Source organism: Empidonax traillii, unplaced genomic scaffold, assembly GCF_003031625.1.
Source record: "Empidonax traillii isolate 1590-97213 ecotype Southwest subspecies unplaced genomic scaffold, ASM303162v1 scaffold700:size438121, whole genome shotgun sequence".
In the NCBI taxonomy this organism is placed as follows: Eukaryota; Metazoa; Chordata; class Aves; order Passeriformes; family Tyrannidae; genus Empidonax; species Empidonax traillii.
The window spans coordinates 123086-151038 of NW_020955893.1; the positions used below are offsets into that span (position 1 = coordinate 123086).

At 48.2% G+C, this 27953-nt stretch overlaps 1 protein-coding gene across 2 annotated transcripts; it reads right to left on the bottom strand.

Moving 5' to 3' along the window:
* Positions 1-683: 683 nt before the first annotated feature.
* On the bottom strand, positions 684-27953 carry KIAA0319L (KIAA0319 like). Of its 2 annotated transcripts, XM_027900019.1 has the most exons (22): positions 27856-27953; positions 26782-26948; positions 23101-23762; positions 17927-18221; positions 15788-15889; positions 14845-14942; positions 13876-13963; positions 13589-13681; positions 12902-13034; positions 11753-11981; positions 10894-11017; positions 10258-10390; positions 9252-9400; positions 8798-8949; positions 8468-8606; positions 7984-8143; positions 6456-6598; positions 5386-5508; positions 4795-4885; positions 4366-4457; positions 2738-2862; positions 2269-2434 (listed from the first exon to the last, which is right to left on the bottom strand). In XM_027900019.1, exons 2-22 carry the CDS (start codon positions 26921-26923, stop codon positions 2396-2398), a joined length of 3312 nt encoding a protein of 1103 aa, XP_027755820.1. In that variant the 5' UTR covers positions 26924-26948; positions 27856-27953; the 3' UTR covers positions 2269-2395. The 2 variants fall into 2 exon arrangements, with proteins under 2 accessions (XP_027755819.1, XP_027755820.1); XM_027900018.1 differs by lacking the exon at positions 2738-2862 and having other exon boundaries at positions 684-2434.

Genomic DNA, 27953 nt, shown 5'->3' on the forward strand with positions numbered 1-27953 from the left:
ATAAGTGACTACGAGCTGCTGGGCACAGAGGGAACACCACAGCCCTCCCCAAACCCCAGCCTTGGGTTGGGGTGCTGCCCTCAGTACAGCACCCTGACCCCAGGGGCTGTGACCCTGCAGTGAAGCACAGGGATGAAGGAAACGACCGGGCTGAACAAAGGTGTTGGAGGAAACAGCTGCACAGATTTTAATTCCCTCTCCCGCAAGCAGCCAGGCTCGCTGGAAAGCCCACCCTGTGTCTGCTGTGAGGGGCACTGATCCCTGAAGCAACCAACATCTGATGGCTGAGCCCCATCTGCAGCAAGGAGGGACCTCCTGAGGATGGGCAGGAGGAACGGGCCCAAAAAGCACAAGCCTCAAGAACCAGAACCAGCAAGAGCCCAAGAGCTCCCCTCTACCAGCACAAACCATTCCCAAGTGCGGCCCCAGGACCACACCTGGTCCATCCCTGCAGCTCCAAACCCTCCTACTCCCACTGATTGTTCACCTTACACCCAAATGAAGGGAAATACAGTGGTGGGGTCACCCAGGAGTTGAATGTTCCATGGGACAGCCAGCACTGGGCTGTGCCCTCTGAAGAGCAGCCCAGGGTCAGCCCTCCCTGTGTGTGGTCCCTGAGGCTCCAGTGCTGGGCCTGAGCAACAGCTGATTGCCCCAAAATCAAACTGAGCAGCAGCCACGACTACATTCAGCGAGGGAATGTTCCCTCACATTCAATAGTGTTTAATCTTCATCTAGCTCAACACAAATCAGTAGTGCAGCAATATAAATACAACTGAGGAAGTTAAAAGCCTTTTGGCTTTCATAGCTCAAAAAGAAGAAGAAAAAAAACCCCAAAAAGCCAATGAGACAAGTTCCAGTTTTTAAATTAAACACAAAGAAAGGCAATGAACTGCCCACCCATCCCCAGAGGAGCAGTGGCATCCTTCATGCCAGCACAAGGCTGAGCTCTGCCCGAGGACAGGGGTGCAACTCATGACAGCAGCACAGTGAGATAAGGGAGCAGGAACGGGAAAGGAGCCCCCACACCTGCCCTTGGGCCCAGGCAGCAGGGACACGTGCTGCTGGCACTGCCCACTGCCCTTGGGTACCCAGAGTTCCCTTTTCCAGCACTAAAGGACACCACGTGCGCTCCTCACACAGGAGCACGCAGGGCTCTGCAGCCACAACGCCACGAGGCCAGTGAGCTGCCAGCCCGAGGGAGCAGCCAGCTGGGAACTGCAGAGATCAACCCCCCTCTTTGCCTGGGATGTGCAAATTTTAAAGGAAAAAAAAAAAAAAAAACAAAATAACAAACCCAAACCAAAACCCCCGAGTATATCGTGTTTCCTAACTGAGATATGGTTAAGGGCCAGCCCCACGGACGGTTTGGTGACCAACAGCAGGTGCTGGGGCCATGGAACATCTCACAGCTTTGGAATGGAGCCAGACCTTGGACACAGGTGCCAAAGGTGGGTGTCCCCCCCCCCCCCAGCTCTGGTACCCAGCAGGATCTTGCTGCAGGAGGGGTCTCCCAGCCCGAGCAATTACCACAGGTCAGCTTTTCACATCTGAGCAGGCACCAAGGCCCCAACACTCCCCGTGAGAGCGGCCTGACAGTGATTTAGAGCAGCCACAAAACCCTCCTCCTACCTGCAAACTGACGGAGCGTGACCATAGTGTTTACATTCCCCTTCCTCCACACTCCAACAGCAGCCAAGTGCATGTGAAAGGACAAGCCTAAATTAAAATAGTGCTTAAACCATTAGGGAAGGTGGGAGTAAAGGAGAAGAAAGCTGCTGGACAGTACAAGGAGCCAGTGGTTGGCTACTGGAGCCCGAAGGGAGCTCAGAGCACAGCTCAAAGCCTTGACCTTCCTTCTCCCAGGAGCTCCCAAGGCAAGTGAGCTGGATGTCCCCAGGTGCTCCCTCCACTGCAGTCTGAGGTGGGCTGGGAGGGCCCTGCACATTCACAGTTGCTCCAAGTGGTTCTGTCCTGCTGCTCTCTGGACGCCAGCTCTGTCCTTTTCCAACTCTTCTCCTGGGGCTCACAGTTGCCTTCTCCTCCCTTTGATTTCCCTTGAAGTTCAAATTCAAGTACAACCAGTTTTAACTGAACGAAAAGAAACCCACAAAACCGAAGTTATTCTCTGTGAAACGAGTTAGCAGCGTTGTCCCCAACAAAGTGGCCTGCAGAGGCCCTGGCAGGCTGGGGATGGGAGCAGCCTTCCCTGCTGGGCTCCAGCCCACGGGCTGCCCAAGGGGGAGCTACAGGATTTCCTCCCTCTGGTTCTTGGCTTTGAGTGTCACTTGTCCGTTGCGCAAGGAGCCGTTCTGGCTGCGGAGCAGCTTCCCTTTTTCCCGGTCAGGCCACGTGAAAATGGCTTCATCGCTGTCCAGCTCGGATTCCGAGTGCATCAGGCTCGTGTTGAGGACCTGGGCTTTCTGCCTGCCACCTTGAAGGAGAAACATCCCCGGGTTAGATGTGCCTTTAGCCCCTGTGAACCACCTCACCTTACTCCATCCCCTCTGAGTCTCCTTTTCCCATCACGTCCAGGGGGCAGCCGAGTCTGACTTTCCTCTGTGTGTCTCTTATTCCCCACGATGCCAAAGCCAAAGCGATCCTGTTTCAGACACTCTGGCATGTCAGAGGTCACAATGACACTCCAAGACAGCACAAAGCACAACGAGCAGGCAGGAAGGCAAATGATGTGACCAGAAGGGGCTGTGAGTCCGTGTGGGAGCTCTGTCTCCCTGACCTTGCTCGGGGCATTGCCTAGAAAACGCTCCGAGGGCTCAGGGCTGGAGTGAGAATATGCAGGTGTGTGAGGGAAGACCTCTGCCATCTCACTACCCTCTCTACTCTCCTTTCTGCTGCTCCTGCCTGCAAGGGAAGAGAGATGAATTAGCGGGGTGAATTTAGATTAATGCACAAGGACAGGAGAGAGACATTTACTTATATTGTCAGCAGAGGAAATATTTAAATTTAGCTTTTCCTTAATGGAGAAATGTAACGTTTCCTCTGCTAGCAGAAAGCTCCCTGGACATACCTAGCAGGGAAAAAGACTTTAGTCAGCAGCCAGCCTCGGAAGCAGCAAGATGAGTTTAGTTACCAGAGAGCAAATGGCGAGGCACATTTACTCCATTTATCGAACAGTGGGCTCTGAGGTGACAGATGGTCTGATTAAAGCAGAGTTGGGTGCTGAGGGAGGGAAACACCCCCAGGTTTCCTCCAAGGGTATCTGTGTTTGAGCAGTTGGGACAGCCTGGTCCTCGGAGGAACAGCTGATCAGTCTGTCACTGCAATGCCCTCCATGCTGCTCTTGGGCACTGCTCACTTTGCTGGAACACCATTAAATGGGATAGTACCAGGATGAGCAGTTCTTTTCCACCAGCAAACAAGGATCAGGGACTCTCTTCCACACACAGTTGATATAACCCCTCCCCTAAACAAATCCAGGACACACTTCCTTTCAAAACACACACTTCAGCAGCTGCAGTGCCCCCTGGCCCTTGGTGGGGCTGTGCTTGGCACGTCCTTTCCCACATTTCCCTCCTTTCCTGGTCAGTCAGCAGGTGAGCACAGCTCGGTCAGGTATCAGATAAAAACACTCCAGCCTGAAATAACTCCCTGATTGCTGCAAAGCACCAGACAAGCACTCTCAGGACAGCAGTGCAGGCAGGAAAACGCTGGCTAAGTGCACTGAAGACAAATCCTGTCTCTTTGGGATGGGCCAACGGGCCTGTAGCCACTCAAGAGCACAAAGAATTCGTGGGTCTCCCTCCTAAATGTACCTGCTTACTGGAAACTACAGGATGAGTTAAAATGGGAAATTTGCAGAGCCTGATGCTCACAAAGGCAAGAATAAATAAGTTTATGAACAAGTCACTCGTGGTGGGAGAGGAGAGGGGCAGAATTAAACCTCACTCTCTCCAGTTCAGGTGTTGATCAGTTTAGTGAAATGCTTAGTGCCCCTGAATTGCTGCTTTGCTGTAGAGCATGGCCAAGGAATTCCATATTGGCAAGAAGTGAACTACCAGAACCCAGTGGAAAACTTCAGAGCAGGAGAAGTTACAGTCAAGACCCAGCTCTGGGCTTCCTGGGTCAGGCTGTTCTGCACAGCTGAATGCATCCACTTCCTACTTCTGTGATACCAAGTGGAGACATCAGGACCAGGCCAGTTTCAGCCCCAATCTCCAAACCCAAGATTAGATGACTTCACTAAAAACCCCATATACAGATCTGAAACAAGCTCTTAGATCTTCAGAGACCCCTCTGTCAGTCCCCCCATCCCATTTGTTTCACTCTGTGATTTTAAGTCCACTGAGGAAAGAGTTCTCAGTCAGCACTCTGGGAAGTGCTGAGCTCTTCCCTCTCATGTTTTACCTGCTTTGGGATTTGGTTTTAACTCCAGGCTTTCTTGATCCGTTGCATCCAAAATCTTGTATTTGCTTTTTCTTTTGGATTTTCCTTTCCGTCTGAAGGGGAAGAAAAGGAATTAAGAGCCAGTCCATTTCTGAAGGAGCCAGAAGAAAAACAACCCTGATCTTCAAAGCTAAAGCACTTGCTATTTAGGATTATGTTCACATTACAAAGTGAAACATTAAAATGTTGCTAAGTTGCACATTTATAGGTTAATCCAAATTTTGCTTTTTAAGTGAACCCAGAGTTCTGGGACTTGAAACACTTAAGTGATAAACCCCAACATCCCAGGGCTCAGCAGATGACCTGCTGGGACAATGGGTTTGCATCTTTCACCTCCTACAGCAGCTACTGATAGCACAGATACAGGGGAGGTTTTGGGCTCAGTCCCACCTCTTGCAACAGCAAATCACCATCCAGGACAGGATTCCAAGGGCAACCACAATGACGAAAGATGCGATGATCACGTACAGCACACTCCACTCTGAAAGCAAACCCCAGAGATAAACATGCTTTGGCACCCCATACAGCAGGCAGTGTGCATTTTAGGGGACTACTCTAGGGAAAGAAAAGGCAAGGCCTGACCCTTTGCAGAATTAGAGGTTGGGATCCCTCACTCACGGCATCACCAGCTTCCCCTGGGAAGCCAGAGGCTGGAAATCCAGCATATGGATCCTCACTGGGCAGGTTTTAGTGTGTGTTGGTTTATAAAATTTGCCCCTGTATGGGCATGACAGAAAAGAACTGTGGTTTATACATCCAGAATGGACTCAACCCTTAGGGAGTCTTCACAGGGAGGCTCTGAAGAAGAGTCTCTCCCCTACCAAACATCACCTGCCCTCAAGGAACGAGCAGTGGGAGCAGGTAGGGGCTGTCCCCCTGTGTGGGCATCACACCAGAGGAACTGGGAGACAGCAGGAGCCCAGCCTGGGTTTCAAACAGTGCCTGCTCCTCAGAGGTGCCCTCCCAGGGAGGCTCCCGTACCGCAGTTGCTCTCGCCGTCGCCCATCCGCACCCGCAGGAAGTTCTCCATCCAGAACGGGTCACACACACAGCGCTTGGTGAAGGAGTCGCAGCGCCCGTGCTCGGAGCAGTTCAGCTGGCAGGCTGGGGACCAAAACCAGCACGGTGAACTAAGTGACTCACAGGTGAGGCAAAAAGTTCAATACAGCCCACCCCTGTAGCACCAGCTTGAATCTGGCCCCTCTGTAGTTCATTCACAGCCCGGCTATAATCAAACAACAAATCAAAACACAAAGCACCTGGGCCTCATGCCAAACTAAAATGTCCCACTTCACCAGTGACATAACACATATTTTGCCCAATAAATCCTGATTTTGATATACAAGTTATAGAATTTGTATATTTGTCAAGTCAATGCTTTTAAACAAGGTTTTGATTTTCCCGTTCAAACCCAGCCCGTGAGGCAGACAAGAAACAAACAGGTCCTTCAAAGGGACCAAACAGAACTGAAAAGTGGCTTTTGAAGACCACAGAATCATAAAATCAACAATTACTGAAATACTGAAAATAATTCCTTTACATAATTCTAGTTTAAAGTCTCTAACTGATTAGCAAAGGATCCTCCCAGGGTTGTGCTCATAAACAGTGCTAATGTAATGTAAAAAAAAAATTATAGAAGGGAAATGTTTCCTGCAGACTGATGGATGTGCTGCACAGGAAATGAGAGTGTTCACAGCTACCAAGATGGGCAGGTTATTGTTCTCAGGATGACACTCATTTCAGTGGCTGTAGTCCATTAACACTGTATTTTAGTTTCATAAATATGGTTTTGCGAATTTTTACCTTCCCAACACCACTACAAGTAACCCCATATAATAAGTTGAATAGTGAATATTGATGAATAACTGATTAATTTATAGTCTAACAGCCTTATTTTCCTGTTTCCCATTTACTGACACGAAAGCTCCTGCAGCGAGTGCAAGTTCGTGTGGGACGTGTGTGCTTTTAGCACCCATGAAGGTCCTTAATGTGTCAGACAGCTGAGAAGAAGGGAAAAGACGTTAGTGTGTCCCCCAGAGACTCTCACTTACTGACTGTGTTAATCTCCAGGGCCCGGAAGATGAGGAAATCCGACTGCTGCTTCCGCAGTTCGTTTTTCAGTGTCCAGGCCACCTCTCGTCCTTTGAATATCTGATGGGGAGGCTGGTTCTGCACAAAGAACACCATCTTCGTGCTGGAAGACACACAGAAGTGATTATCTGCTGCTTCTCCAAACATCAGGTGGAGAGCCACACTCCCCAGTCTGTCATTAGAGGGACTAATTCAGAATCCTAAATTTTTTTGAAGACCGGACTTCTGGCTCTACTGGAGAGCAGTAACAGCAGACCTAATCCTGCAGTAGAAAACCCTTCAGGACATCTGATCCATTCATATTTTCAAAGCCAGGTTAGACTGGTTTTGAGTTTGCACATCAAGCACACCTTTTCATGTTCTTACCAAGCACCAAATCCCCAAACTTTAAGGCCCTGCCATTTTCACCATCTCCTCCCTCCCTCTCTGTGGGATCCTTAGACATTATTACACCTGGGGGCTCATCTACCTGCTCAGCACTGAGCTCCAGCAACTGGCCTGGTGATGGCAGAGACAGAGAGGTCACATTACAACAGAAAGTGCTGGCTCCTCTGTTCTGAGCTCTCCAGGTTTGCACGGACAATGAATTCTGATTCCCCTGCCACATCAGGCCACGTGGACACGAAGGAATCGATACATCTCTGCACTCAGGGAAATGTAAAGTAACAGCAGGTTTATTGCTGACTTGCTGCAGGACTCTAGGCTTGCCCCTTAAATCTTCTTCAGTGCTTTAGCTACTGTAAAACTACTCCACTTTTGGTTAAAATTAAGTGCAATATTGCACTTATTTCAACAGATTGCCACTGGTGGGTTGTTGCCACCATCCAGGCAGGCAACATGACCCTGACCTACAGCCCTGCCCAGCAGCCAACCTCCAAGTGTTTAGAAGAGATGCACTTTACTGTAAGCCAAACAGCAATCAAAACTAGCTTTCCTCATCTCTTCAAACAAAAAAATACACTGGCTTTCAACATTTTCTTGTACCTTAAATTGAAGTAGTTGTGTAGGAGGCAAAGCTAATGTAGGACTAGTGGAAGGTGTCCCTGCCTGCGGTGGAGGGTTGGAATTGGATGATCTTTAAAGCCCCTTCCAACCCAAGCCATCCTGTGATTCTATGAACTACCATGTTATCATGAAGATGAGGGTGAAAGGGATTGTTACACACCACCTCTATAAATCACAGCTGCAGAACATCCTTCAGACATTCTCCACAATTTTCAAAACCAAATCAGATCAGTTCTTATTTCACAGGTTTGAGGGGAAAAGACATTAGCAGCAGCAGTTTTCAAGGACAATGCACCATCTCCAGAGGGGAAAGATACTCAAGACCTGCTTGGCAACTCTGACCCGAGCAAGCAGGAATATCAATGTTAAGCAAGAACCCCACATGTTCTGATTGTCCCAAACTGCTTCCCCAGAGGAAAGAGCCCTTGGTTTGCCAAACCCTCGTGCAATCCACCCCTGTGTACCCTCCCAGCTGAACCCCACCTTTGCTCAGTGTAGGGCTGGATCTTTTGCACTGTGATGTCCGAGTCCAGGACCCCCAGCAGCACCCCAATCTGCCGGATGAACATCCCCTTCTGCCGCTCCGTCAGCTGGCTGACGTTAACATCCAGAATTATCTCCACAAGGTTGTTTTTCCTGGGATCTAGGGAAAACGCAGGTAATGTAGATCTTCAGAGTTTCTATTTAACAGCCTGGGTAGAAGGCAGGTTTTCAGTGCCTTTCCAGAATGTTTCTGATTTACACAGCACTACAGAATGGCACTGTAGGAAGGGATGCAAGCCTGACTTTCACAGGCAACATCCAGCAGTGAGAACCAGCCCCGAAGAACTACAGGAAAACAGAATCACACCCCCAAAACTTCTGACTTTTGCAGTTCTGAGCTGGACCAGACAATGCATTTTAATCCCAGTACACTGTATCCAGAGGACTGTAGGCAAACACAGCACAGCACAAAACCCAGACTCACCAGGTTTGACCTCCACTGTGGTCCTTTCCACATCACTCTCTCCTTTGGCATCTGTTACTCTGAGGTGAAATGTGTAGGTCCCTTCTACCAGATTGGACAGCAGGAGGACAGGATGATGGTCTGAGTTATTTAAGACTTCCTGGAAGGCAGAACAAACCAAGGGTGAGGAAACAAAGGACCAAACTAGCATGGTATATATATATATCTCATACTAGTGATATCAGGATATCACTGCAAGATAACAGTGCAACAGTGAGTTTTACATTTCCTCAGGAGCAGTCAGTGCTACCTTGCACAGACTTCTGTGATGCTCTGCAGAAGGAACCTCACCCCAGCTGCAGGGCTGCCCTCATCCCGTGTCCACAAGTAGCTGACAATCCCCTTATCATCCGAGGACTTGGATCCATCCAACTCCGCTGTGTTTGTGGGCAGGGTGATGACAACATTACCAGCGATCTTCGCAACGGGCGGCTTGTTTATCTCTGAATAAACAGAGAGAGAGCAGCTGGAGAAAGGTCTGGTTATGCCCAATCAGAAATTACTGCATTAGATCTCCTGTGTAAATCAGAAATCCCTGTCTGGCCCCAAGGAAGAGAAGGGAAACACTGCATGATTGAGCTGAAGATATTCCACCTCTAGAAAAGTCAAACCTCTGACACAGTCATGAAGTCCATGTCAGTGCTCTCCACATTATTTCCCCCCATTCCTCACTCTTACTGTGCCTCTGAGCACAGGTTTTGCTGAACTGCCCAGACACTTGAGCTCTGCTCCTGGCAGGATGTACCTTCTTTGACGATGACGTTGACGGAGCTTTGGCTCTGCAGGTTCCTCTCATCCTTCACTGTCAGAGTGAACTCGTATGTCCCGACCTGCAGGCCTGTGACAGTGGCAATGCTGCTGTTGGCGTTCTCCAGCTTCACACCATCTGGACCCCTAACCAAAGCACAGGGGGAGTTGTTCAGCTTTTGACCTTTCTCGGGGGTTTTGCTCAGTTTAAACTTTGCACAGAGCAGGGGAGGCAGCCTCACTCCAAACAGGAGGCTCAGGCTCAAGCAGAGTTTATGGGGACGCCAACAGACACATGGCTGGAAATACAGCGTCCATGAAAAAAAGCAAATATTCTCCAATTACAGCAAGATAACACAAAGAGTAAGTGCAGCATTCACAACAGAAAGCATAATTTCTGGTGGTTTAACACAAAAAGTGGATCTTTCCAAAAACTGGCTCCTGAACTGCACGATGAGTCAATTTTGTAAAAGAAAGGTGTAGAGCAAAAATAGTCCTTCATTTATAAGAGCTTTGCACAGGCTTTGCATTAGCAAACAGAAAAAGCTACTGCAAGTTGCTCACAGGCTTTTTTCTGAATTCCCTAAAGCATTTCAGGGAATTTATAGTCTGAAGAGAAGCACAACAATGAGAAGAGAACACTGCAAAAGCATCAACAAACTGCAAAAGCATCGAGTGCAGGGGCTCTGCAGTTCTTGGATTACAAGAGTCAGTCTCTCCATGAGATCAAGACCAAATTCCACTGCTGTGAAGAACATGGCTGAGCCACAACCACCATGAGAGTGGGAGTCAGGCCTAGAGATGAAGGCAAAGCTATTTCTCATGCTCAAACAAAACTCCACCTCTCTCCAATCCAACATAAATCCTTGTCTCATTCAGGTCACTGGCAAAGCTTGTCAGGCCCAATGTGACTGGGACTGAACACAAGGGAGGTGTGTGGGGGTGTGTCCTGTTTGAAATGAAAGATCTGGACACACAAGAACATTCTGGAAGGTGATACACACCGTGTTTTCTCCCAAAGAAAGGAGACTATCTTCTGGTCATCCGTGCTCTTGCTGCCATCTAGAGTGGTGCTGTCCACAGGAAGAGTCAACTCTTTATCTGGACCAGCATCTGCCTTTGGGGGCTTGTTGTTCTCTGAAAGAGGATGGAATATTTTTCATACACATAAAGGTGGAGCTTTAAACCCAACCATTAAGAGTTTTTGCCGTGATCCCCAGTATCTCTCTTGCCCACTACCTTCTACTTCAATAGTGAGGTTAGAAGCAGTGAAGAATTCCAAACAGCATTTCATTCCCACATGTGCAGTAAAATGAGACAAAAGTCTAGTTATTCTGAATTTTGCCCTCATTCTATAAGCACTGCTCCACTTTTCCTGCCCCTGTCCCAGGACTTAGCACTGTGGGCAGCTGCTCGGAAACACAATCCTGCAGTTATGGTGGGACCACATCAAGTAGATTACACTGTGTAAAATATTAGCTCATTTAGCAGCAAAATACCAAGCCCAGAATGGTCCCAAATTAGAGCAGCTTTTCTGAAAGCAGCACAGAGCTACCATAAGTTCCAGAGTTTGCTGGCAGATCGCTGCTCACCTCTAACCCCTGGAATGGAAGCAGCAAAGGCAGGTAAAGGCAGCTCACCTGGCTGGACTATCACAGTGACCTCTGCAGTGGACTGGTGGCCAGCAGAATCAGTCACTATGAGCTGGTAGGTGTAATCACCTTCCTGCATTGCAGAGAGCTGCAAGACTGGTGTCCTCACCCCCTGAGAGAAAACATATTCATGGATTAAAAGCAATTCTCACTCAGAAGACTCTGATTCTAAAATAGCTATTACCAGCAGATTCCAGGGGGTTATTACCAACTCCTGCTATGGGGGCAGGAGACTGTGCCACTTGAGTATGCAAAGCTCTTACAGCTGAATTTATGCACAGCTACAAGGACACTGCTGGGGGACATAACAAGAGTAATGCCATACAGGCATTCAGGCCTTTTGGGATTCAATAGTTCCCAACTCCAGCAAAACCCTGGGGAGCCCTGTACAAATCCCACACACTGTGAACCCAATTCATGGACTCTATACATTTGGCAGTAGTAATAATCTTTAAAAGAAAAATGATGACAAGGAAACAAGTTCCAGCATTTACTACTGAGGACTGAGGAGTGTCTGGGCAACATCAGCAAAGTTTAGACTCCGAAGTTCAACTCAAAAGTTCCCATCTCTCTCAATCCTCCTTCTTCAGCAGGATTTAAAACTGCATTGCTGAAGAAAGGAAAAATAGGGTGCCAGTGGAAACCAGGGGCTAGGCTGGTGCACCAGCTCAGCCAGGAAGCCAATACCAGCTTCACGAGGATTTAATTTTAAGGATGTATTTAACCATCATGTGCTTGTTTTGTAGGATTACAAAAGACACTTGCTGACAGTCAACTAAAAATGGTTTGATTACAGGTAAGAAGCCAGCTAGTGAGCAACCCAGGTGGAACAGAGACCTGCACTGACCTGCATCTCCATGACCTTGCCCTTGCTGTTGGGGCTGAGCAGCCACTCGTAGCTGACGATGCTGTGATCGTCCGTGCTCTGGTTCCCGTAGAGCGTGATGGAGTTCTGGGGCAGGGTGATCACCTGGTTTGGGCCTGCATTTGCCACGGGGGGATAATCCACTGCCTTGTTCACAGTCAGGTTGGCAGTGGTGGAGTTGCTGGCACCATCTGAGTCCACGACTGTGAGACTGAAGAGAGGGAAAAAGAAAGCAGTGAAAGCTCGTGGTGAGCTCAATACACACAACACTAGCTGGGGTTACCTCTAATGCAACACAAGTTAGAACTTTAGATACTTTTAAAGGCAGGATAGTAATTTTTTTCAAAACCGTGTAGTTTGAGGCCACTTGGCTTTTTCTGAACAGAAACTTGCCCCAAATGCCCAATTATCAGCCTCAAAGTGATGCAAGACATTCAACAGTCACATCCATCTGTCGGTTGAAATCTGCCGAGCATTTCAAGGTGAAACACAGAAGTTCATTACTAATCCACAAGTGGCCTGGACTCAGCATTTCTCCCCCCTGGTAGCACAAAACAGAGCTGTTTTTTTGCTAAACCTAGGTCTGAACATGGATCTGATTAGTTCATACACCAACTGCTAAGTTCAGTTATAGGTACTGGTTTGTTTCAAACATCTGCTATGCAGTGATGGACATCACACCAAAACGCAGGCCCAAAGGAAAAACACAGAAACAAACACAAAGGTAAAATCAGCTGCTATCTACTGCATAAAACCATTAGGCCTCATTCACTTATCTGGGCCAAACACACTGGATTTGAAGACTGCATTTCTGCCTAAGCCTTTACCCAAAGAGTTTAGACTTGACATTTAAAGAGACATTTTGCAGCCTGACAGACCATTCCTTCCCTTCTGCCATCATCTTAAACCAGGGCTACAAGTTAAGAATATGAAGTAGCTGGACAGCTTATCTCTCCTGAAGTGAAAAGCCACAAAACTACCTGAAAGTGCAGGAGCAGAGAGAACATCACAAAATGGAGTTCTCTCCCTGTTTTGTGTTGGTTTTGGTTTTTTTTTTTGAACCAGCTGAACACTTCAGGAATCTCATCCATTTTACTTTCAGGAGATGAGAACTGCTCGGGTGTGACCTACCTGAAGGTGTAATTGCCAGGCACCAGGTTGGTCAGTGTGAGTATGGCAGTGTCACTGGAAACCTTCTCCTCCCGCAGGGGACCCTTCAGCTCTTCCCAGTGGTAGCTGACAATTTTATCATCATCAGTGCTCTCTGGTTTAATTAGGGAAGAAAACACACAGACAAGGAGCTGGAAAACGTTGCTTCTCAGACCCCACATGGTCAGTCCCTACTTCAGTCCTGGGCTTGGTGGGCAAAGGCATTTTTGGTCCAAGCCAAGAGTCTTAGTTACGCTCAGACACCCAAAACTGTAACAAATGCTAGTTGGGGGTCAGACAATCTGAATTTATTTCAAGAAACTCCTGAAAAGCTCTAGTGCAGGCCAGGATTACTGAAGGTGATAAGTCAGTAACTAACATGTTTGAAGCTTAAGGCAAGAGCCCAGTAATTTTGACTGGCAGTAATTATTTTTTTGTCCTAAGCAGCAACCTCTAGAGCTTTTCCTTATTTAGGAGATTGGCTCAGGCCAGTGCCCTTCGAAAGGGAACACAGAGAGGTGCTGTCATGTGTGTTCCCCTCTCCTGGCAGGACAGGCTGATTCTTTTCACTGAACTGTCACAGCTTCTCTTAAACTTTCTGCAAAGGGCAGGCCAAAACCAAACACACAACCCAGCCTTACAGCTGCTCTTAAAGCTGCAGGTACTCACGGCTGCCGTCAATCACCGTGGAGATGGTTGGCAGTGAGATCTCCTGGAACTGTGGGGACACGATGGCAACGGGAGGCTGGTTCACCCGGGGCTCTGCAACAACAACCCAGCTTTACCAGGGCACTGCAGGCTCATCCCGACAGACATATATATATACTGAGTTGAGAGCACAACGAATTTTCACTGTGTTAAACCACAGTCCAGTTAAATAAACAAACTCCATGATACAAATGTCATGGCTCGTCAGAGACAGGTGAAGTTAAGGAGAGATTCAGTCCCCCACTCACTTGGATTCACTGTTACATTCACGTATCCCTCTCCGTGTGCGTTCTCCCCGTCGACGACCACTTTGAACTCGTACAGACCCACGGTCAGCTGGAAGCAAACACAAAGGATTGTTTACCTGCAGGTTGGCAGCACCTTGCCAGGAGCTACTGGAAGGTCAAGTTCCTGTGCTTTGGCACAGGAGCACCCAAACAATTATCCTTCAGCCTCTGCATGCACAGCAAAGGATGGTTTCCAGGCCAAAACGGCATTACATGTGTTTTAGTTCACAATGGCTATGCAGAAAAGACTCATGTTTCCCTCTGCCATGGGATTGTCAGCCAAGCTTTATTTTCCAGCAACAACAGGCAAACAGAAGAGAGATAACAGAGATTAGTTCAGGTTGTCTGGCTACAGGAATCTGTACTAGCAGATTGCATTTGAGATTTTTTTTACAGTGCAGCAGGATCCAAGACGAATGTCTCAAACACAGAACTGTATATTCACAGTACTAAAGCCATTTCCTTGTTAAGAATCCCCGTGTGCAGGGACTGGCAACCCTTTCCCTGGTGGAGTTTGTCTAAGAGCAGAGCCAGGGACATGCTACAAGGTATTGTACTCGTTAATGGAAGCAGCAAGTCCCCTCTTCAGGGGGCAGTACAAGGCTCAGACCTAACCAGACCAGCACACAGTTCCAGGAACATTCCCACCCCTGTGTCCCTGCTAAATTGTGCCATTTGTGAGCCTTGTCACACTGCTTGTAGGCAGCTTGTTACATCCTGAAATCAATCGATTCTTTCCCTCACGCCAGATCAATCTCCTTTTTATAAGAGCCTTAGAAGAGGGTTTGCAGTCAAATGTTGGCTGCCTGCCCATCATGCAATTTCCTATTCATCCTGAAATCCCATACAAGTCTTTTCCTGTCTGCCAGGGTTCCCATCTTCTCCACTTAGCGTTTAACACAACAAGATACGAAGAAGCAAAAGCTTTACCTTAGACAACTTCAGGGTCTGGGAATGCTTCCCTGCCATTTCTCCACTGTAGTCTTTTGGATGAGTAATCAATTCCCACTCGTAGGAATATGTGGTTCCTTAAGAAAAAAAGGTCCAGATGTTTATTTTCAAAGCCTGCCTTTCTGCCATGCTAAAGAACTGCAAAGGTATTAAACATTTACAAGGCACATTCTGCTGCACTATGGAGAGATGAGACAGCCTGGAGTTTGGGCTGCGGCTATTTGGGAATATACCCAGGAAAAGAGACAATCTGTGCTTCTAAACTCATTTACTCTGGAGCCAAAACCCATCTTTCAGCCTCTAAGGCCGTAAAGAGCTTTGGAACAATCACAGCTCCAGGATAGTAAGAGAGAAAAGCCTTATCATGGCCTCAAATCCTGCAGACACAACGTAACACTGGCTTTTGAATGGGAATGAATCAATCCCTGCTGCTGCACAACACAACCACACCTGCCTCTCCTCTGCAGCTCCCACTGTGCACAGAGTTAAGATAAGAACTTTAAAATACCTGCCAACAATCTGCATGATGAAATGAGCAGTGTACAGAAATGTGTTCCTCAGCAGGCCAACCCCCCAAAGCACATTTCAAGCCCCCAAACGAGGGACCACTTGCTAAGACAGCTCAGTTCCTGTCAGCAAATATCAAGAATGGATGCTGAAGATCCACTGCCTTCCTCACACACCACTCCAAGAACGTGCCATCTCCCAAACCTAATGATTCTGTAGCCCTTCCCACTTTTTTGTGTCTCACTATTTTCTTTAAGAGGCACCACGAGGTAATCACAGAGAACGAAAAGTTTCTACAGCGAAGCGTTCTCTGACAAAAGGCATCTTCAAGACTGTCCTTATTTAACGGTGTATGTAAGGCCTGTTTTCCATTTCGCATTCCAAGCCCTTAGCAGGATTCCCAGGAAAGCCTTACGAGGTGGTGGCTCGGGAAGCACGAACGCGTTCAGCTGCACTTCGTTCTTTGGCAGGGTCACCTCCACGCTGTCTCCAGCAGAAACCACCAGCTCCTTCACAGCTGACAGGGACAAGCACACCGTTGGAACAGGAACGGGAAAGACATTAGGTGCATGCATAAACCCACTTTGGTTTCAGAGTTTATGGAAGAAAACCCAGCTACCAGTGGTGTATTTTGTAAACGCCCCGTCCCCCAGCACAGCTCCCGTTTCAGGGTTTGCTCTCCTTCTTAATCCAAAAGGGGGGTTATAATTTTAAGACAGGTCCCAAATTATTCAGTCATCTCTCTCTTTGCAGATACTGAAACGTGACCCTCGGGCCCTGCACAGGGGAATCTCTTCACCCAGGTCCAGCAGGACGGGGAGGGTGGTTTTACCCCACAGGTTTTTGGCACAGAACCCGGCTGCAGACACAGCAGGACAAACACTGTTTCCAAACTGCAATTCCAGAGCTTCACAAATATATGAAGAATCCGCAAGAATTTCTTTTCTGAAGAACTGCTTGAGGGCTAAGAGAATTTTTTAAAACCTGCATAGCTGCCACACTGACTATGGAAGCTCAAAATACAAACCTGGTCCTTTTATTGGTATTTTCTTTTCCACCCCCACTTAAGAATTTTCTTGCCATTCCATTTCAAATAAGTTGACAGGTAGTTTGTTTCAAAAGCCTACAGAGTAACCTTGAAAACTGTGGCTGGTGACACACCTTTTCTGCTTTTTATCAGCATTAAGGTAACCAGAAAGTAGAACACATTTCTTAAAAGCACCTCTCAGCCTCCTCATCCTCCCCTCCCCTTCCCATTTGCTTTATGTTTGTCTTTTTATTACTGGGCCTGGGAATTATGTAGAGAAAACAAGACGTAAACTTGCTTTCCCTAGTTTGACCCTGTCAAAGACAATGTTTCAGAGACAGGCATAAAAAATTCAAGTGAAAAAAGATGGGGAAAAAGTCCTTAAACATTTAGCCTTTCTTCCATCTTTATTGTCTATTATCTATCTACTTATCTATTATCTATCTTCCATGTTCATTAGCTACTGGAATTAACCATCTTTTTTTCCACTCTCAAGCACTGCAAATTGTGGGACATTATAGCTCCATCAGTCTTTCAGCTGCAAAGACTTCCATGGCAAAAAGAAATCAGATCTCAGTAGGAAAAAATAAAGCCAAAACCCAGATAAACAGACAAAAACCCTTGGCAAAACTACCTTTGACATCATCTTTGCGTTGGCTAGCAAACCCAGGAGGCCCTGGCTATGTTATTCTTCCAGCACAAGCCAATGAAGATGTTTAAAGTATACTTTCCAGTTTTAACTGGGGTAAGCCCTTAAAAAAATATATTACTTGTTAGCACAAGCAGCCAATCAGCTTCCTGCCAAGAACATCTCTGCATTCAGTGCTTCTCTTACACTTTCCACTTGTTCCCTTGTAAGGGAAAGGAACCCTAAATTCAAAAGAAATTCAGCTGTGAACCCTTCAGCAAACTGGATTAACTGAGTTCTGAGCCACCACACGACCAGTACACACCGTTCCCTGTCCATATTCCACCCCTGCAGGGAGAGCTGATGGCCTGGGTGAGGGAACAGAGCTGCCAAAGGGCATTTTGGCTTTCATACATTTTCCCCAGCCTGTTTTAGGAAATAGCAGTGTGAACAGAAACATCCCTCTGCTGCAGAGCACAGCGTGGGCTGGCAGCCAAGCACACTGTTCTCCAGGGCCGAGCTGTGCAGTGACAGAAAATAATCAGCTACCCCCCTTTCTGAGCAGACTTCGAGATTTCAGCTCGGTGTGATAGACAGCAGCGTGCCAAAGCTGCTGGAAGAACACCTCCCAGGACTCTGCCCTGCATCACCTCTCGGCTTTCCCTCTGGGAATTAAGGCATCCCCATCACTCCCCAGCTGTCCTCAGACAGATTTATGATGCCCAAAGTCCCACTCCCAGCCCTCAGGAGTTACTGGGGCCTGACCAGCACGTGGGCTGGCACAGGGATCCCAGTGCTTTCTCCAAGGTACCAGAGCTATCTCCCATTTTCCCACGGTGCCACGGCTCGTCACCAAACCCCCACGAGGTGGCACGTGCCGGAGCCCTGCGTGTCCTCACCTGGCGTGGTGGCAGCAGCGCTGGGGGACGCAGCGGTGCTGCTCTGGGCTGTAGGAACGCTGCCATTCGTGGGAACTCCACTTGGCACAGAAGTAGCTGCCTGTGTCCTAGCTGTGCTTTTCACCGGCACGGGGCTGAGCGTGGGCTGTGCCTCGGAGGGCTGAGGCTGGGCCAGGGCAGCATCACTGGGCTGCCCAGGCTTCTCAGTCTTCCCTGGAGATGTCAAGCCCTGGGCCACAGGACTGGAGAACGTAGCCAGCGCTGATGGTTCTGGTGCAGATGTTCCTGGGGGCATCTGTAAAGGAAAAAGTTGTCTTATTTTGACTTGAACATCGAACGTCAGCTCTAGGTCCTCCTCACTTAGGGAGGCTGAAAAGTCCCTGGTTTGTTTTTCCCAGAAGCAGGATTTTTTACTGCTTCCTTTTCAGAGTTGTTTCTCCACGTTATTCCTCCACAGCCAACAGGACACTTCTAGCTCAGCTGAACACCAGTTAACACCAGATCTAACTACAGCAGTGCCAAGGCTGTTGATGTGGCAAATAAAACAGAAGATCCATGTTCAAAACTGCATTGAGTGGAGAGAAGAGAACAGAGAGGTGGGACAAGACAGACCCCAAAAACAGGGGAGCAGGAACTGGAGTTCATTTATTTTGGCTGCGATTTCCGTCTCCCAAAGCCGTGCAGTTGGCCAGCACGAGGCAGGAGGATTGCAATGGCATTTTTTAGGTAATAATGGGATGGCTGCAGCAAGAGGAAATTAATTTCAGAATCCTTCTTCAAAGCAAGGTGACCCGACACAGCTCCCTGCCTGCAGGCCCCAGGAGATGCTGCTGGGCCAGGCAGTGCAGCCGGCGGGCACCAAGTTTCCTCACGTCCCCACAGGACGAGCCACTTGATTGAAACTGAGCAGAGTGGCAGGAAAAATTTCCTTTCTTTCATCAGAAAATTCCTTTTACGGGACCTAGCCCCATCCCAGCTCCTCGCCTGACAGGCAGTACTCTTGACAGTTTACCCTCCACCATGAAGTCCATGTGTGTAGCACATTTCATTGCTCTAACTCTATTCTGAGAACATCTGCTAAATATTTAAAATGGAGCAATTTACCGTCTTTGACTCAGAAAGTGCTTTGGAGCTGAATTTCCCACCACTACTCCCCATTAGAGGAGTGATCAAAAGCTGGTTTTGGAGGAAATACTCTCAAGCTTGTTGGCACTCAGTCCAGGAAACAGGAACTGGGAAAACACTTGAGCCCGTGGTGGGCAACATCCTGGTCAGTAAATGGGTTGGGCTTTAGAAAACACTAAATGTTGGTTGTAAAAATAAAGCCCCGGTGCCCACACTGAGCAGCCACGCCAGGAGCAGCAGGGAAGGCACTGAAGGCTTCTCTGCAGGGTTGTTGTTTTTTTTTCTCAGCCTTGGGCAAATAATTTTCTCTTGCCATATCTCAGCTCGCTTTCAGTCTAAGACTTTAAACCAATTGTTTGATTAACATCTGAGCTTTATGAAGCAACAAACCAAACGCTGTTTGTTAGTATTACAGACATAAGCTGTTTTTCTTTATTTGGTTACTTCTTAATGGGCTTTCTTTAACAAAAGTGTGGATTGTCTGGAATCCATGCAGGCAAAGTCTGGCAGGCTGCTCTTCATGGGCAGCCTCAGGGCAGCTGGCTGTCCCCAGCTGTATCATCTTCCACCCACCCTTCACTGGCCAGCTCCCTTTCACCAAGATAAAGCTGGAAACGGCAGGAGGACAAGAGGGCACCAGGAACTCAGACACGAGACAGACTCTTTAGGAATGGCACAGGAGAAAATCTGCATGATTTCTTACTACTACAGAACCCTAACCCTTTTTCCTTCTCAAGAATCAACCCAGAAGGGTCACATGAAAAACAGTCACAGGCACCACACTGGAAACCTACACCCACCCACTGGCCACACGGGAGCCCCCACTTTGCTTGGTAGTATTTCCAGTGAGCTGGGAGGCTTCCTTAACTCACTTCTCATGCCTGAAAAACCCCCTCTTAACTTTACAGTTAAGAGACATCCTCTTCCTTCCAAAAGTCTTAGGATGAATTGACAGCCAAATGTCTGTGGAGAGCTCGAATTAGATAAGCTTTGCCTGGGGCAACATAACAGTCAAAAATGCCTCTAATGCTTTGGAGCTGAGACATTTCTTATCTTTGCTCCATAACTCGGAATTCTTTAAAGCAAAGAACAGGATTTCATTCTTGGGGATAAACAAGAAGGAGACTAGAAGTTTGCCAGCTGTCCTATCTTATTAGCTTAGAAAATAGAGAGAAGTAGCACATTGGCCTGAGTGAATGCTGACTGTTGATTCTGACCCCTAAATGCCTTTGGCCTGGCACAAATGGCCTGTTCTCCTTGTCTAAGAGTCCTGTGTCTGTAAGATGGACTAGAGTGGGATGTGCAGCAGAACCCACACTGAGCCTAGGTTAACTGAGAGAAAAATACCTGTGTTCTAGAATTTTCTTCCCTTTTCTTTTTTTTTAATTTAAATGGGTCTGGTCTGAATTTACAAAATAGGTTCTTTTCAGCTTAGATGGTGCCACGTCTGTGAAGACTCTTACGACACAAAAACGAGGGTAATGTCACAAATCATTAGTTAGTGCTGGCAGCGAAGAGAGACCTTTCCTTGTTCCCTGTGGACTAAAAAGCACCCAGCACTAGCAGGAAGTGTGGCAGCAGGAGCCCAACAGGGGGTTTGATGTGAGGGCAGCAAAGAGCTCTGTGCCTCTGTTGCAACACTCCTGGCTGCAGCCTTTCCCAGTGTGCCTGCAGAGCTGCTGCAGTGCTGCTGCAGCCCTGCTCACCAGCACTGCTGCCCTTCTGTACCTCTCCTGACTGGCTGTTAAACGTGCTGCTATATTTTAAAATCGACAAGTAATTCTACAACGAGGCAGAAAAAAAGCGCCTGGAAAATGTCACTCACTTTAAAGGAAAAGCACAGATTTCTCTTCCTCAGTTAAGGGCTGATGATGCACTGTGGTTTATCCTGGTTCCAAAGCAGGGGAACAGCAAACCCACAAATTAATGCTCACTGCACATTAGCAATGCCATTGTGGATGGCTGAGGAGCCACCACAACTGCAAGAGCAAAATTAAACCCCCAGGGCAATGTTTTCCCCAACCTTTGCCTTGCCTTCTCCCTGAGTCTGTAGGAGCAAAGGAAAAGATCTGCCTTCCACACATTCAGTGCTCAGCAACAGCAGGGAGAACATGCATATTCATTTCTCTCTCCCCTTTCAGGGAGGAGTTAAGAGCCACTTGGATTTCAGATGTCCCTTCCCACTTCGGGTGTTTGATGCTCCCAGGTATGAACAAGTCAGCATGATCCAGAACAATCCCCATCTTCCAAACCTTCCCAAAGAACAGAACTAAACACCCAGCACTCACCTCCACGGACTGGGCCAAATTCTCCTGATTTCAGGAGTGTAACTTTGTTTTGCCCCATAACCAACCTGACCTGGAAAGCCTCCCTCCTGCCAAGGCTGGCTGTGTCCCAAGAACACAGCCTCCAGTGTTATATCCTTGGCCTAAATTAAACTGCTCCTGGAGCAGGAGTGCAAGGACAGCTGCAGAGCTGCCTTTGTATCTTGCAGGTGAAGTTGGATGGTTCAATAATCCAGGAATTAGCCCAGGTGGATATTCTAATTCTTCCACTTCCTCAACAATTCTATCCTAAACCTTAAAAATCTGACTGCAAGAGATGTGGACTTTCTGAAATGCAAAAATCATCAGAGAAAATAAAAACCTTTCCCCAGCACACACCCAACAGTGCACACTAATGACAACGGGAGCACTTCCTAAAGATGAGAAATCCTGGATACTCAGCAATATTCAGAAACTGATTATTCCATGTAATTCAATATTTGCAGCCAGTTTACTAGACAGGCAGTGGACAGTAATAATGACAACTCAAAATGCAGTGCTGACAGGCAGGGAGATAAAAGAGCCATTACCCAAGAGCAAGAGAAGACATTTGAGAGTGGCTGCGAAGACATCTCCTCACATGTGTAACAGCTGAGAGAATGGGGTCACCCTGCACAGCTCAAATATGATATATATATATATATATATATATATATATACAGCAGGAAAGAACAGGGAGGGTGGAAAGGCTGCAGCATTGCAGGGGAGAGAGAAAACTGAGCTCTCGAGTCAGCCCTAAATGCTGTGGGGTTCTGGAAAATCAAACATTTGTGAAGTTTTAGTGCCTGATTTCACACACCAGCCAGGCTGCCCTGGAGCTCTGTCCCTTGGCTCCTGGCCACATCCTGCTCCAGGGTGGAGGCTCAGGCCAGGCCCAGCCCTACCTGCAACCAAGGTTTGAATAAAGGGGGAGAAACGAATTCAGTCACATCTATCTATCAAAAGCTATTTAAGGAACAGTTTCACCAGGTAAAATTATTTTTACTTCACCACCACGAGTGCATGGGCTTTTTTGCATGATAAGGCTCAAAAAGTTACTTACAGATGTAAAAATACAAACATCACTTAACAATTCAAATGTGCCAAATTCTCTTCAACATAGAGATTTACTGGCTTAACACTGTGTGTGTTTGGAGCAGAGACTAAACTGATTTCATTCACCCAGTGCCAAGGTAAGCTTTGGTGGATTTGAGAAACTGAAGCACTCTTCAAAAAGAGAACAAAAAAGTTGGCAGTAAGAGGACAACTCAAGCAAGCAGACTGACTTCAAAGTGCACTGGGAGCTCATGCATGAGTCTGTAAAATAATATATTTAACTGCCTCAATTCAGCACTCAAAGGAAAACAGCTTATTTTATTGTGTGGATCTAAAGAGGTACTTTTACAGGGAACAGTTTTTAACTCCCAGACACTTCCCACTGGCATCACATCCCACTTTTTCCTTCTTCCCTGGCAAGCACGCTGTGTGATTACACAGAGGATAGGCATTATCATGGACCCCATCTCCCCGCACCTTCCCAAAGACAGTTTATTCCAGCTAAGAAAAGGGAGGGGAAAACTCCACCCTCAAAAAACCCAACAAACCCATAAACTGCTGGCCTTGCCTAATTGACAGGAGGCTGAGCACAGGTCTCCTGGAAAGGTATCCCATCCCTTGGGCAGTTTCAAGTCAAACTCCACCTCAAGCCAGACGATTGCCCCAGGCAGCCCCAGCAATCCCACTCACCTGGGGCACGTCCCCGTCGGCATCCCTTGACCTGCTGGCATTATTGCTCTGGGCAGGGAACGGGCTTTTGGGGTTCTGCTTGCTTGGATCCTGTCCATTTTTCAGCAACTCTTGCTTCTGATTTTCTTTCTCAGGAGCAGCCCTGGCTGCCACAAAGTGCCTCAGCACCTGCTCCTTCAAGCACTTCGCTTCGCTCCGGCGGCTGCTGGATCTGCTGGAGCTCCCAGCTGGGTCCCTGCTCAGGAACTCCACCCTGCCACCCGCCAGGCTCCGCTTCTGGAACGATCTCTGCAGTCTTTCCTTCCTCTGCACGGGCACGTCCCAGTCCAACCGCTTGTGAAACGAGGTCTTCACGTCACCTTCCATCCAGAGGTCTAACAAGTGCTCTGTGCTCTTTGCTTTCTTTAGAAACACCAAGGCAGAGTCCGACAGGCCGGTCCTGTCGGGCTGACACGTGCCAGGCACGGTGCAGTTCACCTGGATGCACATGTTCTCCAAGAACCAAAAGGCATCACAGGTGGGGCGCTGGCAGCAGGCGGCCTGGCAGGACTGCAGGGTGTGGAACCCTTCCAGGAGCTGCAAGTGGTGATCTGCCCACGATCTCAAACGGCCACCGAGCAGGATCTTCCCCGGCTCACACTTCGACCTGTTCCACTTTGCTTCTGGGAAATGGAGGGGAAGACAAACACACAATTCTCAGTCCTTTAAAGCAGTGACAATGGATTCTCATCACTCGTGTCAAGAGGGCACTGGAGGAACGTGGTAAACTCGGGAAGTTGCTACACCTTCTAGAACAGCCTCACCACCTGCTCCACCATAGCGCTTCTCATTACAAAACCCCAAACATTTGACATAATTTCTGTTAAGGGACAAGTTACTTCAGGCCTCAGCTCTGCAGTAAAGCAGCAACTGCTTTGCATGTGTTTTTTTTTCTTTCTTAGCATGAAAATTTAGAGTGCTTGCAAGGATCAGTGGATTAAAGGCTTCCAAAATTCAGAGCTCTGCAGATTAAGGACTCCCTAAAAATAGCCTAATGACCTATGGGACTGTTACACTTGTGCTGTGTTCAGCATCCAAGGGATAATAGGTCACTGGAAGATTACTTTACAAACCATGTTGCTGGACTGGGAGTAGTGCAGCTGGAGAACATGCTCCAGATCTGGCTCCCTGCCTGTCAGGAATGGAATCCTTGAACACAACACAAATGGGAAACTATTAAAGTCTGAATTTAAATCAAAATCTGGAATCAGGTCTGGAATTGGAAGGGAGTATGGAATGTGTGTACACACCAAACCCATGTGTATGTACACACACACACTCTCCACACTCAGAGAAACAACAACAAAAACAAGAATAACACCATTCCTCTTCGTTTCAAGAGGATCTTATCCACTCAAACTCAGTTTTGCCTAAAAACCTCACTTTCTGTTAAAGGTGAAGCACTCTTCCCTAATATATCCTGTGCACTCCCCACATAGGCTGCTCCCCACACCCCTAAAATCCCTCCTCCTCGACCACTGCTCATCCACCTCCCCTCAGATGTCAGCCCTGGCTCACACTCAAATTAAGGTTTGATACAGAGTCAGTGAAATTCAGCAGCAGTTTCTGGTACCAGGCTTAGAACTGGAGCACGCACAGAATGGGGCATATTTAGGAGAAAAATGTTCCCTGGGAAGATACCCCTTGTCACTACATAACACAAGTATTGTATTTATTCCCCTAAAATGTAAAGCCTGAATCCCCATAAGCATCTCCTCGACTTAGCCCAGATGACACAACACTACCACGCTGAGAGCATTCTGCTAAAACAAGATTTGAATAATATTTTCACCAGATTTCGTTTCCAGAACTCTGCTAACGCCCAGCTGGGGTGTGTTTATTTGAAATTAGCCAATATAGTTTCTGAATTGCTGTACACAGACAGCTTAAAATTCAAATAACTCTCAGGAACGACTGGAGTGAACAGACAACTCCCAACACGCCGGCCCAGCATTCCAGAAGTGCATTTTCCACAGAGCTACGCTGATTTTCACTTCTCATTTTCAAGTTTCACGGTCTTTGGTGGGCATCAAACATTCAGGCAGCTCTAAGTGCCACGGCGGAAGGCAGAGCTCCTGAGCCTACACTTGCGCTTCATCTCTGGAGAGCAGGAATTTCATTTAATCTCTGAAAAGCGGGAACGTCCCCCAAGTCCAGCACCACGCAAGTCACAAGACACACACACAGAGTGGGTGTGCTTAGTCACTCCTGCACAGTGTTTTTGTCCTATCAGTGCAGAAAACACTGCTCTTCCCAGGGCCTCAGGAGTTGCTGTCCCAGGCACGCAGCTCCCAGCTCAGCCGAACAGCAGGGGAACGGAACACACGGGAGCAGCTTCTATTAATAATCTCAGGTTCACAGACCTGCTCAGGCGGTTGATCCTGCCTGATATCAGATTAATGATTAAAGACTCGACTCGGTGGACTTTTTAAACCCGCCACACGTCAGCCAGTTATGTCAACACAGCTCCCCTTGCGTAACTGCACACGGCCACGCTCCTTTCTGGGCAGCCATAACTCCTCCTCACTTCCACACACTCCACTGCCTGAGCGACACAAACAAGCCCAAAATAACAAAAACTCTGCAATGGAAAAAGTGTCCCCATCAGGGGAACTGTGTCCATATCATTGTGTTTATTCCTGCACATGCAACGGCCTTAATTTAACGGAACTCCCCTTCATTTAATGGTTGGAATTGATGATCTCAGAGGTGTTTTCCAACCTTAACGACTCTACAATTCCCGGTTTTAACTCTCCCAAGCAGAACAGCTCTCAAACACACCAGCATGTTCCAGAACACCCTCTAAGAGTGACACAGGAGCTCCAACTCGGAACTTCCAAGAAATTACTAAGGACAGGAAATGCATACAGGACAAGGCAACATGCACCATCCAAGCACACAGTGCTCAGAACCCTTTGCTAAGATCAGGAACACAAATATGTCTTTCCAGGTACTGAATAAGCTTATTAAGGTCACACAGCTCTCTAGCTTAATTAAATCTGCCACTGGGAACTGTCCAGGAAGGTCCAGTGAGACAACAGGGATGCTGCAACAGCCTGGAGAACACATCCACATCACTGGGAAACAAAGCAAAACCCCCTTCCCAAACCAAACACCACACAATCCATTAGGAAAACCTCCATCCAAACCACTAACTTGGTTATTTACTTGAGCAGGGGGTTGCTCACTCAAGTTTGAGCAGGAAATAAAAGAAACAAACAGAACCGTTGCCTGTAGGCAAATAAAGATTATTGACACACTGTGCTTGGGGAGAGAGTTTAAACATCTGAGGGCCAGAAAACATTCCTGCGTTTCGAAATTGCTGTGAGTATTCCTTAGAATGTTTTCCAGATTATGCTTTGTTCCATTTGCAAAGAAAATAGGGTCAGGGAAAGCTCTCTCTGAGATACAGGTACACGTCACAGAAGTCATTTAGTAACTGGTAAGGGTGAGGTTTGGATTGGTTTTGGTTTAAAAAAACCCACAGTTTTGGTTTTTTTGTTTAAAAAATCAATTAATCAGAAAAACAAAGCTACAGTGTCTGTAACAAACCACTTCAGTTCCAGAATATTTTAAACGAGCGAGAGGGATAAATACCATAGAGAACCACACTCCCAGTCCCAGAGAGAACAGCAGACTCACCTGCTGAGGAGCACAAGGCACACAGGCAAGTGCACAGGCAGAACAGCTGCACAATTCCCAGCTCCCTCACAGCTTTTCCCAGGCAGTGTCGTGACAGGAATCGGGTGCTGGTGCTGGACTTGGCTTCCAAGCTCTTCTCCATGGCCTCTGCGGGCAGCAGCGGGGTTCTAGGAACATGGGGGGCATGAAACACAACCCAGCCCCGGCAGCTGAAACGCTCCTGCAGATCCAGCGGCAGCGAGAAGGGCACAGGGCGTCTGTGGTGGAAAAGGAACGTCTAATCTGCTGTGATTAGTCCAGCTGCTGCTGAGGAACTATCAGTGTCTGATACCAAAACGAAATCTGGGCTGGCACAGCTCCCAGGGCTGAGTGCAGAGGGCCTGTCCCTTGTGACTTCCTGCCCCAGACCCCACTTTTCCATCTAATACCACAGTGCCCTGGATTCCAGGCAGGTGTCGGGGCAGCTTTACTCTCAAACACGCCCCAGGAATGGCCAGAGCAGCAGGAGCAGCACGAGGGTAACACAGACAAACCCAGCACATCTGCCCAGCGATGCCACCGTGTGTGGTGCTGCCTGCAGGGATCACCAAACACCTCGGCCTTTCCCACGCCAAAGGCTCTTTTACAGCCTCGGATGCTAATTAAATGGATATCACCTCTCTGAGGCACGAAAACATTGATTATATCATTGGTATTAAATATCGCCTATTTTTAAAGGGTAACGGAGCCCCGTCAGGCACTAAGCGGGCATTAAACCTGCCAGCTCTGAAGAATCCAGAGGGAATGCTGTTACAGGGAATGCTCCAAGAGGGAACCAGACCCACCAGCACTGCTCAAACACTCAGCGCCTGCTACATGGAGAGGAATCTCACTCAAACCGTCCTCAGCAGGGCAGGGACGGGCACGGGAGGAAAACTCCACGGGGGCGGGGACGCGAACCCGCGGCCGCTCGGCCAACAGGTCCCTGAGGAAACTTCCCGCGCCCCCCTCAGCCCCCGGTCCGACACCCGCCCCGTAGCCCCCTTGGCCGGGCCCGGTCCGCGCGGGAGGCGGCAGCGGGAGGCTGGTACGTACCAGGGGCTCATGGCGAGGCTCGGCGGCTCCTCGGCGGCTCCTCAGGCGGGCGCCGGGCCCCGGGCGCGGCTCCAGCGCGGCGGGCCCGGGGGCAGCGC